Below are 19,601 nucleotides of genomic sequence, written 5' to 3' on the forward strand. Positions count from 1 at the left end.
CATTTTCAATAGGTACTTTTAATATTCTTTTGCACAAAAGAATTCAGTATATGTATATAAAGAGAGCAGACTGTTATTTCAACAATAAAGCCCCTAAACGGAAAAACCCGAGTATCTACCAGACAAAATCAGACTCTGATGCGCCATCGAAAATTATTTTTCCTGATGAATACCGAACGCACTGCATCATATCATGCCATGGAGTATCATTTTGCAGCCTCTATCGAATGTGCTGCAGCACGACACACAGGTGTGAGAGGACCATTGACAAAGTCAGTGTGGTTCGACCCAGTGGTGTAGGCAGGAGGAGGCTCACCTGACTGAAGCTCCCCCATTCTTCAAGAAATATATTAAAATTTAAATTAGCCTACATTTAAAGCACGGAGAAAAAATCCACTATTGACAATGCAAATGTGACAAAAAGGGAAATATTTTTTCGGAATATGTATGGTAAGACTTTCCCGTGTCAAATTTCAACATACCTCGTTTACATGTTTCGACCTATTTATGGGTCATCTTCACTAAACACACTAGAACAATATGAAATATACAGACACACAAAAACACACCCCAACGAAATTCTCAACACACAACTCAACTTCAAAACACACACACTCTTTGACTCTACACTATACCACAGGAACACACCCTCACAGGAAACAGAACAAGTGGCGCCAAGACCAACAGCGACCAGTTCTGAAGATGACCCATAAACAGGTCGAAACATGTAAACGAGGCATGTTGAAATTTAACACAGGAAAGTCTTACCATACATATTCTGAAGTGATACAGTGTTAAAAGTTGTGTAATCAAGATGTATAAATATTTTTGGCTGTTTCTACCGACAATGACAAAAATGTATAATAACGAATTCTTTATATTTCTGCTTAAATTGACCAATGTTTTTAAAGAAACTACGAAACTAGCATTCTGAAAGCAATAACTACAATTATTAAGTCATTTATTTAGGATCAGTGTCTATTGATTCACTCTGCAATGACGGAGAATGTATTTTGTTTCATAACATCATCTGGTAAGTCTAAACTGGTTTTAAATTGTATAGTGTTCAACAATAATTACCTACTGTTTAAAAAAATATGTTAGATGTAAGTTAATGAGAAACTTGCTATGTGATGTTTCCAAAATTGTCCCCACATCCAATCTTAAATTCCTGGTTATGCCACTGGCTTGACCTCTGGTATAGTCCTATAGTGTGAAACAATGTTAATGGTATTAAAAACACATAACAGGGACGAAATCTGTTGTGTGAATACTGAGAATCATGATTATTGTTGTATCATGCACTCACCGGTTAAACGAGTGTTGAGCGACTTCCGCCAATTTTGGAATAGACACCGACGCACTTAGGTTAGGTTAGTTTAGACTTTTATTATCCCGTCAAGATGAAGGTGAAAGCGATTGAGTGTGAATTTTTGTCTTCTATGTTGGCAGTTCAAGTGTGTCGGTGTCTATTCCAAAATCGGCGGAAGTCGCTCAATGCTCGTTTCACCCACTCACCATCAGAAAAAACATTAAACAATACCAGCATTCAATATTATGCCCATACACACTACTGCATGTCATTTGCTGAATTCTCTTTGATGCTTGACACTATGAAAACAAATTAATGGTGAAATGAAGTAGAAGTTTCAAGATCAATGAATATCAAGAAAGATAAGGAAAGAAAATGAATAACTGACAACCAATGCCATCGAACTAAACATTTTGTGTTATAAGACTCAACTCACAATAATACTTCATTGTTCTGTATACACTTTTATATCCACTTGATTAACTTTACAACTTCTTTACTGTGTTAACTTTTTAGAAATTACCTGGCTGACTAGTTTCGAAGTATTGTCCTTCCTTGTCCAAAACCTAGTCTAAGTTAGGGTATTATATACAAAATGTTAAACAATTTTGCTAGTTATTATTACTAAATATGATTATATAGTCCCATATGAAGTAGGCTAAGTTGAGATGATGCTATATAACGTCTTTGGCCAGAATAAGACAGCATGAAGTAAAAATGTTACGAGGAATTACTGACATCTAGCCATTAGTTTACTGATTCATTACTGTAGTGTCATAGAATTAAGTGTGAAGGCATAATGTCCATATACACAACATGAGGCACTTAGAGAGTACACTTTGGATTGAGTGAGGGCATAGGCAAAATCGAACAGACATTGGCAAAGGATGAAGCAAATATCATCTACAGGAAGCAAACTGATGTCCCATATCAATTGTTGTAGTAAAATTGTCATACTTTAGACATGTTGTTAAAATTATTCCAAGGAACCAGAAACGTTGTTTCTTAAATTGTTCTTACTTCCCCCCTCCCCCATCACATTTCCTGTCATATAATTATATTTATTTCGGTTGTTTTATATAGACTATACTACTATATACTACCCATTTTTTAAGGAGAACACAGAATAAATCAGGCATAAAAATACGCTAATAGTGGTAACACATCCATTATAAATAATCAACATATGTAACAAAATGAGAATGCTGCACATCAGTAATTTGTGCTCTTCAGGGTCAATAGAGTAGGCCCTGGTAATGAGTTAAAGAACAGGCTACAATGGTCAACACAGAGATGTTCAATATCAACATATATGATGAAACCAATGCTTCTTGGTAATTATTACCGGTATTCACTGATAATTAACATTTAATGAAAACCTGGCATTTACTTTATTAATTACAAAATTTTACTTGAATTGTAATTTGGGTACCAATTAGGTACCTAATTCGCTAACTTACATCCATATTGTAAGCTTATTTGAAGCAGAAACAAGTCTGAATGTAAAGAATTCACGAGTACTCAGGAATGATATTAATCATGAAACCAATTACATTCAGAGCAAAGAGTTAAAATTACACAAGCCACATATGTGTAAATTCCTAAATTTACTTGCCTACCACGTTTTCTCACAAAAGTGATGTTGGAAATGAGTAAAATAATGTTCACAAGTTAGTGCATTGCCAAATCAATATCATAAGCAGGAAATAAAGGAGTTTACACTAAACTCTATGATTTGCCAGCATTGTATGGACCCATGTTAATTTTCTCCACACAACACTTTCAAGGGATAAACTCCAGAACATGGGTTGCACCCTTCCCCTCTACCCCTTTCCGCATTGGACAGTCTTGTACACACCGGTTTAATATTCAAATAACTTAAGTAGTTCTTTCTTTTTCAACTGATGTCACATATGGTCAAATCCAATTCTTGACCGTGTGCCATATCTGTCCCAGTATGCAGTTTGAAATATTATATGCTTATATTATAAATTATATGAATATAAAACCGGTATGTGCCATATCTGTCCCAGAATGCGGTAAGGGGTTAATAACACATATTATTGAATAAAATTGCATTGTTTAAATTTACTTTGTAAGTATACTTTTTCAGTAATATGTTTACACTCACCAGTCCTTGTACGAAATATTCTAAATGATATGTAGATAATAAAAAGTAAACAATGAATTCTTTGTAAATAGCTTGTGGACATATCAGATTTTGGACCACATCTATTATATGAAATTATGTAGGCCTATCTGTTTAAGATATTTAATAAAATGAATGGTATGGTAACTTATAACCTCCTGCACGGACGGACATTAAGGTTATGTTTCAACCTCCAAGAAGTAGTCCATTGTTGGTGCAGTGCTACTGAGCAAAAGGTATTGTGTTTTAACCACTGTTTTCGATATAAACAGCAACATTGTACCACTTTGCAATATAATTACGCAACATTTTACTAGTGAGAATATGAAAAAATTGCTGGATGCACGGGCAAATTTCTAATAGTCATCCTATGTATACTGATAAATTGAATTACAATGGTGTAACTATGCAGAATACCTTGAAAAATGTCTATTTCCAACAATATTTTAATCTTGTAATTATAAAATATCCTGGAAAAAAAACATATACATTAGCAATATAAGCATTCAGAATACAACAAGCAGTGACTGGCTAAAAAGAATTACGTATGGTTTACTATGGAATGAATGTACAAAATACCTTTATTTTGGTATTCTGATATTCGCACGGCATAGTGATACCCATTATTATCATTGTTGAATAACTGCATGGTTATTCTGCACACTACCTTGGTGACCTTCTTGACCTTGTAAGCACTTCTACAATTTGATCAACTTATATGTATCGCACAGTACTCAATACCAATAGATGTCGACTACGTCACACTCATTTATGTGTACATACAGATTGGACAATTGTATGTTTTTTGTAGGTGAATCTCCGCACTCAAAATGGCCTCTCTATCCTTCTTTTCCCTAAAATTAGGCCAGTGAACATTTTACAATATCAAGAATTCAAGAATGGAGTTTAAATACACACACATGCGCGCGAGCACACACACGCACGGGTGGCCCTACTATTGATAGAAGCAATATACTTTAATATCTTAGTAGGCCTAAAATAAATATTCTATCATGATATAAAATAACAAAATGGCACACTTTTCCATTATCACATAACATATCAATTAAGAAACTTTCGATAACCTATGTCTGAATCCATACAAATTTGAATTTTGATATCTGACTCAGGGAACTTGTCACAACTAGAATTTGAACCTTGGCCCCTCGTTCACAGTCAGACATGCTAACCTTTACTTGACATTCCATTACATTGTTGGTTCAGCCACAAGTTCTGGGATATATATATATATATATATATATATATATATATATATATATATATATATATGTGAGAGAAGATGCTGCTGCAGTCTGCTCATACCTGAGTGAGAACTAAGACAATGGCAGTGTCTGTTCTCTAGATACTTGCCTCTTTAGTTGGTGAAGTCCCCAGTATAGTGGGGATGTCTCTGGATGAGTTTAAGATTAGTTACAGCTGGATTGTGAAGTGACCAGGGAGTTTCCTCTCATATGTCACTAATGAAGCAACAAATTAATAACTCTTTCCAAAAATTACAGAAGGTGTAGGATGAAATAATTGTTTGATCTTAATAACAATTCAGATAATTGTCGTTTTAATATTTGTTTATTTAACAATGCTCGCAACTGCAGACGTTATATCAGCGTTGCCGGTGTGCCAGAATTTTGTCCCGCAGGAGTTCTTTTACATGCCAGTAAATCTACTGACATGAGCCTGTCGCATCTAAGCACACTTAAGTGCCATCGACCTGGGCCAGGATCGAACCGCAACCTCGGGCACAGAAGGCCAGCACTATACAGACTATGCCACTCAGGCCAACGAGCAGTAGTATACCACATATCGTTTCTTGCACTTGAAGTACAATATGTTTCTCTTATCATCATTCTTTCAAGAGCAGTTATTCACACCTACCACATTTGACACCACTGTTGCCAAGAAGATTCTGACATATCAACTTGATCTCTTCTCTGGAAGATTCTACTATGTCACATGTCTCATATGTCTTTGGCATCTTCTGTTTTGCAAGATATTTGAAATGTAATTAGCGATGTCCTATATTCTTTGGGGAATAATTTTCTTTTATCAACATTTCTTGCATTTACCGGTACTATATTTTGTGTTCAATTTGACTTTAATTATTCCATTTACCTCTGTATACTTTTTGCCCTTCCATTTTTTTTTTTAATTTTAGTTGGTTATTTAACGACGCTGTATCAACTACGAGGCTATTTAGCATCGATGAGATTGGTGATAGCGAGATGATATTTGGTGAGATGAGACCGAGGATTCGCCATAGATTACCTCGCATTCACATTAAGGTTGGGGAAAACCTCGGAAAAAACCCAACCAGGTAATCAGCCCAAGCAGGGATCGAACCCACGCCCGAACGCAACTTCAGACCGGCAGGCAAGCGCCTTAACCGACTGAGCCACGCCAGTGGCCTTTCCCTTCTATGTTTGTCTTGTTTATAATTAGATTCTGAATTGGATGTTTTCTCAAATGACGTTTTCACATGCTACAGCATACCTTATGACACCTGGAGCTGTCTTTTTTTATATTCAGTGTAGAGAGCAGGCCATGCTGTTCAGGAGAGTAAATGTTCACTCAACTATTCGTCCTTTGATTGAATCCATAACATTCGTGCAGTCATCTAGTGAATATTCACTCTTACGTACTTTTATTTTTTGTATGATTTTCAAACTAATATATTCTCTGTTATCAGACATTTCTACCTTTCACTTTCAAAATACACTTTCTGCCATTTAATATATTCTGATATGAACATTTGAATGCACAAGTTCACATTGAAATATATGCAGGCTAGTAGCTCTTTATAAACATAGAATTCTACGTGTATAAACCTGTGAAAAGCATGCAGATGGGCAGGTGATCATGTTTGAGTAATGTAACAAGAAGGTACGAATATGTTTTCAACAATGAAACTATTAGGTAGAAGTGTGTATTAATTGTTTCAAGGAAGTTACATTTTCTTATTTTCTATTGGGTTACATTAAGGTGACCATAATTTTAGAATTTCATACCAGGTCACATGCCACATATCCACTTGAGGTCTGTAAGCGAGAAACAAGCGAAATAACACTCGAGAATTTGTCTGCGGCGTTAATGAACCTTACAGTACCTCTTCTTATACACTAATGGGTGTTCATTAGTGTAATCCAATGCAAACGTTTTTATTCGCTTGCATTTGTTTGAAGGTCCCGCACTCAAGGGAGTGTCCTTCGAGCAAGGAGAACTCTAAACCATTTTGACGAGCGAACTATGCTCGAGTAGAAAAAGATTCGCAGGAAGCAAACCTGGAATTGTTTAAATTTTCACTCGGAAGCGCACACAGCCTACAGTACTCTTTACTGTGAGCTAATGAGTTAGGTATGTTTTGTGGGATAATGAAGGATAAAATAATAGAATAATATTCGTGCTCGTTTAGACTCGTCATTTTATTTACCATATTTTGTGCTCAATTTTACTTTTTTTCTCGTATTTCATATTTATACAATATAATGGTAGAGAGAGACATAAACTTAAGTAAAACCACAGAGATAATAATATATTATTATTATTATTATTATTATTATTATTATTAGCTATTGCAAATCATATTTCATTAAATTTAATATCACGTGCACTCAATATCATATACTAAATAAAACTTGCTTTCAAAACTTTTGGAAAACAAAAAACAGACAGTTGCTAATAAACATGTTGCCACTAGCAAAATATAATTATTTAAACTGGCATTGTAGTGTCAGAGAGATCATATTATCATTTCTGTAATTTTTCCTGTGTTGTGACACTTGACAGAGAAGAAACATCGTTATTCAGTAGTGCCAGAATATTCCCTAGTACCCGAAGTTCCTTTAAGGGCAGCATGCGTTAGAATTGTTAGGTATTCTGAAACGAAATAGAAATATTATCTATTTATGCTGTAACACAGCTGTAGCTGCAGGTTGTCTACCGAAAATGTGAAACTAAAATTTTATAATTAATGACTCATAAGCACGATGAAAAAACATTAATCACATTTCTATCATTTTACAACATGCCATCAGACTTGTTTCTTAAGTTCTCTGATCTTCAATTAAATCCATGCGCACCCAACTTCTCTCCTTCTAGAACATATTAGACTCACATATATAACCACGGATTACTGACCATCATAGCTGAGGAAGTGATGCCAAGCATAATAAGTGCAGCAGAACAATATGCGTAATTTCATTATCCACAACCATTCGATTCTTTTAAATTCGTTACTTTTCGTTACCAAGTGCTTAAAGTAGTCACTTTCATTATCAGTAGACACCCTGAGCAGATTTTAAAGGGGGAGAAATTACAAAATGTGTTACAGCAGTTCAATTGCAGAAGAGTACCATGTTCCGCGAAAATAATTCTAAGCGTACATGTGCTTCATTTTTTACTGCACAGAACCCCACAATCTCAATGACTGATCAAGAATGCAACCAATATAATATGTAGTCAAGGCCCAACTGTATAGTATAAAGTTATAGAAGTGTGAGTTGGTCTTGGTAGCGTAGTATAGTACTGGCCTTCTATGCTCGAAGTTGCGGGTTCGATCCCGGCCCAGGTGTTTAAATGCGACAGGCTCATGTCAGTAGAATTACTGGCATATAAAAGAATTCCTGTGGGACAAAATTCTGGCACACCAGCAATGCTAATATGACCTCTGTGGTTGCGAGCATCGTTAAATAAACCATAATTTTAAAAAGAAATTCACAGAAGTGTGAAGTATGAAAAAGATAAACTTCAATGGAATATCGTCAACGCCTAGAAAAGTACTTCCATAAAAATCACCATAAACAAGTGGATCTTCTAACATTAAATGCTGGTAATCTCTAACATATTCAGAATTTGTATTGATGTGTAGCGAGGTGAAAAAAAAAAATACTGTACAGGTACTAAAAGTCCACACCTGTGGAGTAACGGTTAGCGCGTCTAGCCGCGAAACCAGGTGGCCCGGGTTCGATTCCCGGTCGGGGCAAGTTACCTGGTTGAGGTTTTTTTCCGGGGTTTTCCCTCAAACCAATATGAGCAAATGCTGGGTAAATTTCGGTGTTGGACCCCGGACTCATTTCACCGGCATTATCACCTTCATCTCATTCAGACGCTAAATAACCTAAGCTGTTGATAAAGCATCATAAACAACCTACTAAAAAAAAGGTACTAAAACATAAAAGAATAGTAACTATTCTCAAAAACATGGAAAAATAAAAAAAAAGAACAAAGAAAAGCACCAGTAATTACGATGAAAGTAATAAAGGGTGATAGAGGAGACAATTATGAACAACTTTCATATAGGAACCTATGTCCGAAAATGTTCTGTTTGATAGTTACAAGCCTAGACATGTCAGTCAGTGTAACCAGATAAAATCGAACTCAAGGCCATCCTTTTGAAGTTTGGTTACATGCAATCTGTTCCTGCAACCATTGGTGATTTCTCATAAACATGATATAAGCTATTTGGCATCGTAAATAATATTGTGACTGAATGAACCTTGCAACTTTCCTTCCATTTTCTTCTGCTCTTTCATAAATGAAATGCATATCAGCAATTTGCATGGAAAGTTGCAAGATTTTTCCTTCTGACAATTTTCCAAGTGAATTTCAATCTGTATGCTAGACCAGAGTATATTTTTATATCGAAAAGCTTCAGTGATAATACCAGTAACAGTTATCTGAGATGCTTAATTCTATTTAAAGTTATTATACTCAGTGCCATTATTTCGTTGACATAAATCATACAGACGGTTCCCTGCTATTTATTTTAGTTGGTTATTTAACGATGCTGTATCAACTACTAGGTTATTTAGCGTCGATGAGATTGGTAATAGCGAGAAGATATTTGGCGAGATGAGGCCGAGGATTCGCCGTAGATTACCTTGCATTCACATTACGGTTGGGGAAAACCTCGGAAAAAACTCAACCAGGTACTCAGCCCAAGCGGGGATCGAACCCGCGCCTGAACGCAACTTCAGAGCGGCAGGCAAGCGTCTTAACTGACTGAGCCATGACGGTGGCTGTTCCATGCTATGTCGAGTGACTCCGAGGTAATCAAAGCTCTCGTGACTGAGATAGATGCGCATTTATGTGAAGAAATCAGTAGACAGAAACCTAACATTCTCCCTTTTTTCAATGTTATACTCACAGTTTTCTTTCCGTTAATTTTTTTCAGTCCATCTTGTTATATGGCTGAACGCCATTTACAGGATAATAACATTACATTTTTTACAACCCGATAATCAAACTTTTAAACTGAAAAAAAAAAAAAAATTTGAAATGCAGTTTCAAAATCTATGATGATGAAATACAACCTGTAAGACGTGACGAAACAGCATCAGTAAAAGCCTATTGTCCTCAATCCTCTAAAAGTTAAACCAACACCAAGACATTCACGGAGTAAGACTCTTTGGTTATGTGGTCAGCATGACGAAAGGTCACAGTTTAAGAGAGCACAAGACAAACACAAATACATACCCAGTCGCTTTGAACCGAGAAGTTTTCAAAATCCTGACAGGAATTGAACCTAGATTCACTAGACTTGCAGTTACACTAACGCCGAAAATACGATACCAGTAGCAAAAAAAAAAAAAAAAAAAAAAGTTATTAAAACTTGTACCTAATCAAACAGCTTTTTCGGTTTTTGACTTTGACCTGTATGAGATTGTAGGTGACGAACCAAATTAAATTTCTGGAAAAATCCTTTACTGCACTGTGAACACTTGTAAGATTTTACACCAGTGTGGATTAGAGTATGTTTGTTCAACACACCACAAGACGTGAATCCTTTGGAACATATTTTGCATACATACGACTTTTCTCCACTGTGTGACGCTGTATGTATTTTCAAGTAGTCTAGCCGAACAAATCCAACACCACATACCTTACAAACATACGGTTTTTCTCCCGTGTGGGTGAATTTATGTCTTTCAAGGGCAGTTCGATGACTGAATCTTTTACTGCACATATTACACATAAGCGGTTTCTCTCCTGTGTGTATTAACGTGTGTCTCCTTAACGTGCTTCTATTTATGAAACTTTTACCACATTCATTACATGCGTAAGGTTTATTGCCGAAATGTATCAATGAATGTGCTTTTAAGCGATCCAGGCGAGTAAACCGCTTATTGCACTCATTACAATCATACGCTTTCTCCTCACTGTGGATAATTGAATGTCTTTTTAAATGATCCATACTTTTGAATCTCCCCATACATAATTCGCACATATGCGGCTTCTCTCCTGTGTGTACGAGTGAGTGTCTCTTCAACTTGCTGGGCGTGATGAAGCCTTTTCCACATTCATCACAGATATGAGAAAAACGCTTTCGGACATGAACATGTTTTCCAGAAAATCTGTCGAGGCTGAGTCTGGAGTTATCGGTTGTCACTTCTTGATGACTAATGCTGTCGTCAGAGCTGCGAAGTGAGATAAAAACTTATAAGATTAATAGGATAAGGTATTAAGAAATGAGTAAACGTGTACAAGAAGAAATTTACATTAAGTTTTGAGAGTGAAAATATGAACGAAAATCTGTACACAAATCATAAGTTTCTACTGGAATTGTTTCAGATGCAATTCTATTATTTTAATCTTAGTTTATTTTGTGTTAATAAGAACAAGTTAACTTAAAAGGCAGTTTTTAAATACGTTGTAATACTTCACATGTGCACACACACGTGAATGAAAGAGAGTGACGACAGAAAGGGAAGACTTTACGCATGCGTAAAATCATTCCTTCATCCCAGCTAATGCATTTTCCAAAAATACAGATCTCTCTTAACAATAAAAAAAACAGTTACTTGCTCCTGAAAAGTTTTATTCTGATTAAGTTTGTAAAATTTGCGTAATATAATAACAATACGAAAATAATTGTAATATGATGTAATGTGTGCAGCAATATATTTGATAATAAAATACCAATGAAACAATTTTTAATTCTTTATTGATGTTTTTACGCTAAGTGGTAGTGTAACGTTCTTCTCCTTCATGACATCATATATATAACATTTTGATCTTCAAACTTTTGGACACTTCAAATTACTATTCGTTGTGTGCAGCTAGCTATAAAAACGGAAAGATTAAATGAATAAATGTCCTCTAAATTCAATATCCTCTCTGATACTTCTTGTAAGTACTCAAGTCCTTAAAATTTCTTGAATTACAAGGACCAAAATATTTCTCAATTGGAATGTAGAGTAATGTCTATAAAATCTTTCAAATGGGAAATGGTTTGACCTTGAACACTTGACCACTTTCGATAGTCTGCAATGTGGTATTAGAATAAGGAAGTATAATATTCGTAATAAAGAAAAACTAGAACTAGTTTTTCTTTATTACGAGCATTATACTCCTGTTTATCCATCCCACTGGTGAAGCCACAAAGTATTTTCTTTATGTACAGAAGGAGTTCCAGAATATATTCATTAACAACTGTTAAGATGGACTCCTGTATAAATAGTTGTTTACAATGCGATGTGCTTGGTACTTCTGTGACAATTCTTACTGTTTTTTTTTTCTGAATCAGTAGAACTTCATTAGAGGCTTGTGGGATAAGTAAAGCTATGTATCACACATGACTTGAGACCAAAAAAATCAGAAGCTATTTTATGTGATATTAGTATCACATTTAAAATATTCCTGAACCCCAACAATTAAAATACTTAAGACAAGGACGTTGTATAATGGACTGTATCCAACTTCTACAGGTTAATTTGGAATCCTACGAAAAATTAAGCTATATTTATTGAAACCGAAATTTAATAGTGTGAAATTGGTCTCTTTACAGAATACTGCGAAGTTGAGGTCTGAGATAAAAAAAGACGAATAATGGACACCACCGGTAATTCTTAATAGAGAGTAATGATATGGTGGTAGAATAAAATTACTACACACAACGCATGAAATTCTATTTTGGTCACAAAAGACAGATATTTTACTTAGACAATACTTGCATGGCTCAAAACCACATATTAAAATTCAATTTGTCAGGATACTTCTGAAAATGATGACATGAAAAAGGAGGCAGACATAGTTTGCTGTATAAAGTTTACAAAAACAGTTTTGAGATCAAATGGTAATTTGATCTAATCAACTTCCGATTTTTATGACAAAATGTTGGTTCATTTAAGGCCTGGTTCTTAAAGAGATTTCCAAATTATTTAGAAGATGAAAAATAATACTGATGAAAAAAAAAGTTGGTGATATAGAATGGTTTCAACAAAAAAGAGACAAAATTTAAAAAATAAAACAAAACCTGAGGTTTTACAAAATGTATTACTGGTACCATTAAAAAAGTCAGGATAGTCAAACTTAGCCTGAGTGATTTCAAGTAAAGCAGGGGTATGCAAATAAAAATTTGACTTTTAATGTGAAAAACACATAAAACGTGACGCAAAAAGACAAGGAATGCGAAGAAAAACTACAGGAATAGGACTTGAGAACGTAATACTTTTAATAATAAATTGGCAAGAACAGATGACGAAATGCTTAGTGTCAAACACAAAGATGGTATCAATAGCAAAATTAGAAACTATCCTTTATAAAAATGAAGTCCTATTTCTTCTTATTACAAGAAAAATAACTTTCCACTTCAAAACTGGGCAAGCGATTGCAATAAGTTTCATTTTCTCAAAACAATGTTAAACATATCTTCTCTCCAACAAACAAGGAGAGGTCACATACTATTAAATGCTGAATCTTTACACTAATGGTCATAAACTTTCTTGTTAAAGAAATTTTTAGCAACTTGAAAGTTAAATTGACATACTCAAACTAAATTGTATTGCACTGGGTGAGAAATAAGGTTATGATTTACACTGTGTGGACGAACTCACATAAATGTGGAGGCTCGGTTTTATCTTGCCCAGCAACAAGTCATGACCCCCTTGTCACTCCTGGGTCATGAAACACATGTGAATTCGCTCACTCAGTATCAATCACAAACATAATTATCACCCACTGTACTTCAACTGCAGTACTCACATGTTTTGCATTCCAACTTCATGTTCATCAATTGAGATCTCTTCTTTTATACCGAAGCCATTAATCTGAATATCCAAAGAATCGTCAATATCTGCAAACGATCTGTATTCCCTTTCATCTTCTTTCTAGAGTCGTAAAATAAGACAAACACAATTTATCTTAACTAGATGAAAGAAATAATAGATGGATAATATTTTCCTATCATTTCTGTGGCCAAGAGAATAGGTATCACTCCACTGTTTCACAGTCACACCAGTGAATAGGCATTATAAAAAATGGACATTGAGCGAATTTTCCTGTGTTTTGTTTCTCTGTGCGCCAGCGGCTAGTTCCACTTTCAAGCGCTAGAGGTAGTGTAATCGAGCATATGCTGAGAATAATTGAGAATAGAATTAAGGCACAGGATCCAAACATCGCCTACCTTATTGCATAATCCAGTAACGCTTTGCTTCAAATAAATTCAAGTTAACAGCTTTCCCTTATTTCTCAGTGACAAACTAGTTGTAATAATAATATGTTATATTTCAGATATCATAAATTATATTATAAAATAATATAATACATTATAAAATTAAGTATCGAATTCGTTTAATATTTGTATATAATTTAATATAGGTATATGGTTTTACATCTCGTAAGAGTTTTGTTTTTCCATTTTCAGCGCTATCAAATCATTACATATTTTAATTGTTGTTGGGGTCAACGTCTGAACTCTCATTATAAAGGAACTCTAGAGTCTAGACATTACAGTTAATGAAGGATTTATTATTTTATGGACCCAATTTATTTTATTTGAGTACATAATGTACCTAGATGTATTAATTATATGTGTTATATTTCCACTGTGTCGACTGCTAGCTGGTGTGATGTCAGCGCCAACTCTAGGGAGAAAGCAGAATCTGACGCTCTAGCTGGCTTGAAGGTCATTGAAATCGGTCCGGCTACATCAAAGGTACCGACGCGAAGTGTCCATTCTTTATAATCCCTATTCGCTGGTCACACTATACACAACACATTTCTTAGTTTAATAATGGACGATAAGTATATGCCATAGTTTATATCGGATTTCCAAGAAACTAACAGAATCTGAAGAACATGCTTTCTTCAGCTATTTTTTGTATCGGGTGTGATAAAACTGGTCTTAAATTTCATTTGAGAATAATACTACTCAAAATTTCAATAGTATGTGATTTTCCTAACAATGCAATCATGATGAAAATATTGTGATGATTTTCTAGCAGAGGATGTTGGGTTCTATTGCTCTGTTCAGCGATACAAGAAATGAAGGACGGACTGAAAATGTATTGCTTTTGATCACAAAAGCAAGTACCATGTGGTAGTTTTATTTTATTTTTTTTAGTGGGTTATTTTACGACGCTGTATCAACATCTAGGTTATTTAGCGTCTGAATGAGATGAAGGTGATAATGCCGGTGAAATGAGTCCGGGGTCCAGCACCGAAAGTTACCCAGTATTTGCTCGTATTGGGTTGAGGGAAACTCCCGGAAAAAACCTCAACCAGGTAACTTGCCCCAACCGGGATTCGAACCCGGGCCACCTGGCTTCGCGGCCAGACGCACTGACCGTTACTCCACAGGTGTGGACTCCATGTGGTAGTATAGCTGTGAAATTCAGTAGTGTTTTTACCAAAATTGAAATAAAACTTAATGCAAATGGCTAAAATGTATTTAATAAAGTTTACTGAGGTCAAATAAGAGTATTCAATACTTACACTGAACATGTCAACTTGTTCTCTTCCATGGTCTAATTGTTACTATGTCTGCCATTGGATCCAAGGTTCACAAGTTCAAAACCAGTCGAGGATGATCTATTACTGAGAGAGATAAAAATCACTAGCATGGCTTACTTTGAAAGGAAAAGAAAGCTTGGATGCCCATGTCATAAATTTACAATCCGTTAACGAAACTTATAACTGAATGAGTATGCTTCAAATTAAAGTTACCAACCATTTCTTTCACATGTCAAAAATTCAATTCAAATCCATATTGGTGTCCAAAGTGCAAATTTATTCAATTCCCTACATGTAATTAATTTATTCATGTTAAAATTGACAGAAAGTTAGGATAATGAGTCACGTTCAATGTAAAAAGAAAAACATTAATTAATACAACTTAAAGTTTATATTATGTTGTACGTAAAATTAATCCTAATTTGGTATTGGTATTATGGGACCATTTCACATTTTAACATTTTTATTATAGTTCGTGAAGGCCCAAAGAAGTTTGCGTCTTACATAAATGAAGGAAAGTCTCCCTGAAGTATTCTGAATAAGCAGGTCCCCTGAGTACTGCCCCTGCATGCATTCAAAACTCATTGGCATAAAAATTACGTGTTATGTTACATTAACAACTTCCCGTGTGGTGACCAGGAAAGAGAATAGTTCCACTGTGAGCTCATACAGATCGTAAAAGGCGATCAAATGAGCACCCAGAGCCTGGGGGTACAGCTGGGTCACCCTGTCTTTGGGGGCCATAAATACAGAGACCTGGTCCTCCAGGTTGGGGGTTGGTTCGTGGGGCTGACACCCCCACAACTGTAAAAAACTACTTGTTGAGAAGCCTCAATTGAAGCCTCGGAATTGGTTGAAACATCGGCAGTGAATTTCTCGGAACAACTGCCTGGAGGAGATTAGCACAGGACAGGGACAGTTGGAGGAAGAAAATTGAGGAGGCTAAGGCTCGACTTTGTGCTGTGATGCCGTAGTAGTAGTAGTAGTAGTAGTAGTAGTAGTAGTAGTACATTAACAGCATTAGTCACTCATCATCCCCACAGTATATGTTGAAAATGTTGCCCATCTTGTATGATACACAATTCACATCATATCATTCACAAAACCTTTTTCCATTAATCTATTCACTAACTTCAATATTGTTTTTCTACCCAGAACTGAGCAGTCAGGAAATTTACGTATACAATTTTCCTTGTTCTACCACACATTTCTGTATGTACGTTTTCAGAAGTGTACATTCACTCAATGAAAATATAACCAATGCGAAACACAAGACAATCTAAGAAAATATACTGTACTTATGACACACTACGTGCCTTTACTGCTACTTTTCAAGACCAAACTGGTAGAGCTAACACGTGGAGTGCTCAGGCTGCCAACCTGCATCAAGTACTGCAGAAATTTAGTGAATAGGTGTGATGAAACAGATTCTGTTAATAATGTGATGTGAATTATGCATCACAAAAGATGAACAACACTTCCAGCAGCTACTGTGGGGATGGTGAGCACCAAATGTTATTCATATAACATAATATGTAAGCGAAGCACCATGGGTTTGCAGATGCAAGCAGCAGTATCAGGGGACATACCCAGTGGTCAGGTGACAGAAGCACTGGGAACATCAGCTGGGTCTCACAGTAGTAGCAGTAGTAATACTTTATTAGTAGTAATAGTAGTAGTGGTGTATTATTATTATTATTATTATTATTATTATTATTATTATTATCAGTAGTAGTAGTGGCAGTGGCAGCAGCAGCAGCAGTAGCAGTAGTAGTAGTAATAACAGCAGCAGCAGTAAAAAGACCAGAAATGCGGCAATAGTTTGCCTGAGACCTTCTATAGTTAATTTCACGTACCGGTACCCTAAATATTCGAAAAGGGATTCTCGGTTTTACATATCTCCTGGTGCACACCATGCTTCGGATTTTATCGCCCTTTAAACATATCAACCTTGGACGAGTTTAAATTCGCGAACCTCAGATCCACAGGCCACCAAGAACAACTCTGCTGGTTAATATCTTTTTAGTTACTTGCAATGAAAAGTCAAATTGTTCAGAGGCATCACATACTCAATACCACTCACGACAAAAGTACAAATTCATAACAGTAGGCTGCTCAGTTTTCCTTCATTGTAAGATGAAACGGAACTGATGTCAAAGAATCTATAAGCATTAATTTTCTTAGTTCTTTTTGTAAATTCTGTGGTGTGGTCGGAACATAACTCCAAAAAAAATTGTTTTGAGATACAAGCATATTTATTTTCACTTTTCCTTTAAAAATCAGAATTATACTGTACATACAAATGTGAATGAAAATAACACAGATTAGGGAAGTGTTTAATTATGTGCACATGCTCATGCTTTTCTATAACTTGTAAGCAGGAAATCGCCATTTTTGGAGTTAAAAAGAATTCTGGTTTATTTAACGACGCTAGCAATTGCAGAGATTATTATCAGCGTCGCCGGTGTGCCGGAATTTTGTCAAACAGGAGTTCTTTTACATGTCAGTATATCTACTGACATGGGCCTGTTGCATTTAAACACACTTAAATGCCATCGACCTCGGCCTGGATCGAACCCGCAACCTCGAGCATAGAAGGCCAGCACTATACCAACTACGCTACCGAGGGCGACTTTTTGGAGTTATGTTCTGACCAAACACTACAGAATTGGTTTAACTAAACTGAGCTCTGCCTGTATGTATAGAATTCGGATTTGTATGTAGGCCTACAGTAGAACTTTATTTATACGTTTTATATGGGTCTGAAGCAATAACCCATAATAACATCTGAATTAGGATTTGAAGACTATACGGAAAGAACAAGTTAAGTTAATTTAGTAAAATTTTCAGAACATAAATTTAGAACTTCATAGTTCAGCCAATTTTGAGCCTATAATAGAGTATTCTAATTTATAACACGTCTTCTTGACTGGGCTTTGTATACATGATTTACTGCTTTTTTTTTCTAAGAACTGTTTTAAGTTTGATGCTAAATCATTTTTGGAGTATGTAAGATTACATGTAGGCCTATGTAATTTTATCGGCTTAGAGTCAAAGTTGATATAATACATCACAAATTCCAATCCAGGAAATTTCGGTGAAACTTCGGTTTTCCCCACACTACACAATTCTTCTACATCATATATTACTTAAATAATTCCTGCAACTAAACCACTAACCTTGTGTGGTGTGGGGCGATATCCAAGATTGGCCAAAAATTCTTCTCAATCACGAAAATAAAATATGATTAAAAAATTTAAACATTACGTCAGTACATAATGAACTGCAGTCCAAAATATATTTAAATCAACAAAACTCACCTTTACATTGTGCGAATTTACGTTTGTCGATAATGGATCAACCTCGCTATCTGAATTCGGTTCTTCCTTAATTATTAATGGCACCAACACTTCATCCATTTTATTTAGGAAAGCAAATTGGAAGTTTTTTATTTATGAACATATAATTCATAAGAATTTCACATTCTGCACAAAATATAAGCACAAAAACCAAATGTGCAAAGAATGTTTCTATCACCTTGCACGTACAATATTTTGTGATTGAATCTAAGCAACAGTGAAGCAACACCACCTAGATACTCAGTCATACAAGTAAACATTCTCATGGAGGCAGATAAAAAAGTTAAGTTTTTTCTTCTACCATGTTAATAATGTAAAATAAGTGCTTATATAAATTTTGGTCACTCGACCGCAATTACGAGACCGTCCAGAAAGTGATTTTCCCTGTGGCCGTTTACAGAAAGAAAACAATTTCAGTGAAAGAAATATTGAAACAGATACAGCAATTGTTGCGCAATTTTTCAACATATTCCCCACCAGAATTGAGATATTGTCATACCATGTGATCAACTTTTGTATCCCTGTGTCGTAGAAGTCTGCCACCTGGGATCGGAACCAGTGTGTGACAGCCGTCCACACCTCTTTGTTGATTCCATGGTATGACAAATGTTCCAATTCTGGTAGGGCACATGTTGAAAAATAGCGCAACAATTTCTGTATCTGTTCCAATAAATATTTCCATGAAATTATGTTTTCTTTCTGTAAACGGCCCCAGGGAAAATTACTTTCTAGACGGCCTCGTAATTGCGGTCGAGTGGCCAAAATTTGTAGAAGCACTTGTTTTGACGTTATTGGTGGAAGAAAAAAATTGAATTTTTTATCTGTCCCCATGAGAATGTTTGCTTGTTACCAGAGACTATCGATGTAAACAATATTGTCGTGAGAAAGGTCAATGCTTTGCTTGGGATTCATTGTAAACTACTTTTGTTGAAAAATGATTATGTTGTGGCCAAATTTTGTGAAAACGTTAGTATGCTGTGCAGTTTTTGCAAATTGCTATTTACAGGAGTAATATCTACAGCCACAAAGAAGTGGT

At 35.4% G+C, this 19,601-nt stretch overlaps 2 protein-coding genes across 7 annotated transcripts in view; both read right to left on the reverse strand.

Moving 5' to 3' along the window:
• Window positions 1–4,430, reverse strand: part of LOC138707549 (zinc finger protein 70-like) — a 32,302-nt gene extending 27,872 nt beyond the window's left edge. The window contains exons 1-2 of one of the 5 annotated variants that reach the window (XM_069837100.1): window positions 4,041–4,429; window positions 3,879–3,931 (exon numbers count right to left, since the gene is read on the reverse strand). Coding sequence is in view for 1 of the 5 variants with exons in the window: in XM_069837098.1 (XP_069693199.1) it covers window positions 4,041–4,094 (54 nt within the window). In the remaining 4 variants the exon portion in view is untranslated. Of the gene's footprint in view, window positions 1–1,080; window positions 1,207–3,443; window positions 3,779–3,878; window positions 3,938–4,040 lie in introns of those variants that run through there. The other 4 variants (XM_069837101.1, XM_069837098.1, XM_069837099.1 and 1 more) reach the window with 4 other exon arrangements.
• A 2,450-nt stretch (window positions 4,431–6,880) lies between these two features.
• LOC138707551 (zinc finger protein 100-like) lies at window positions 6,881–18,759 on the reverse strand. 2 transcript variants are annotated; one of them, XM_069837104.1, is made up of 4 exons: window positions 18,527–18,759; window positions 15,189–15,290; window positions 13,458–13,582; window positions 6,881–10,891 (listed from the first exon to the last, which is right to left on the reverse strand). In XM_069837104.1, the coding sequence occupies exons 2-4, from the start codon at window positions 15,195–15,197 to the stop codon at window positions 10,093–10,095; spliced, it is 933 nt and encodes a 310-aa protein (XP_069693205.1). In that variant the 5' UTR covers window positions 15,198–15,290; window positions 18,527–18,759; the 3' UTR covers window positions 6,881–10,092. The 2 variants fall into 2 exon arrangements, with proteins under 2 accessions (XP_069693205.1, XP_069693204.1); XM_069837103.1 differs by lacking the exon at window positions 15,189–15,290.
• Between the last annotated feature and the right edge of the window lie 842 nt (window positions 18,760–19,601).

This window comes from Periplaneta americana, chromosome 10 (assembly GCF_040183065.1).
Source record: "Periplaneta americana isolate PAMFEO1 chromosome 10, P.americana_PAMFEO1_priV1, whole genome shotgun sequence".
Lineage (NCBI taxonomy): Eukaryota > Metazoa > Arthropoda > Insecta > Blattodea > Blattidae > Periplaneta > Periplaneta americana.

Coding starts and splice junctions, on each gene's coding strand:
- LOC138707551 (XM_069837103.1), bottom strand. CDS start 18,625: ATGGATGAAGTGTTGGTGCCATTAATAATTAAGGAAGAACCGAATTCA. Junction 13,583..18,526: donor TAAATTCGCACAATGTAAAG/GTGAGTTTTGTT, acceptor TTACGACTCTAG/AAAGAAGATGAAAGGGAATA. Junction 10,892..13,457: donor GAAGTTGGAATGCAAAACAT/GTGAGTACTGCA, acceptor CTCACTTCGCAG/CTCTGACGACAGCATTAGTC.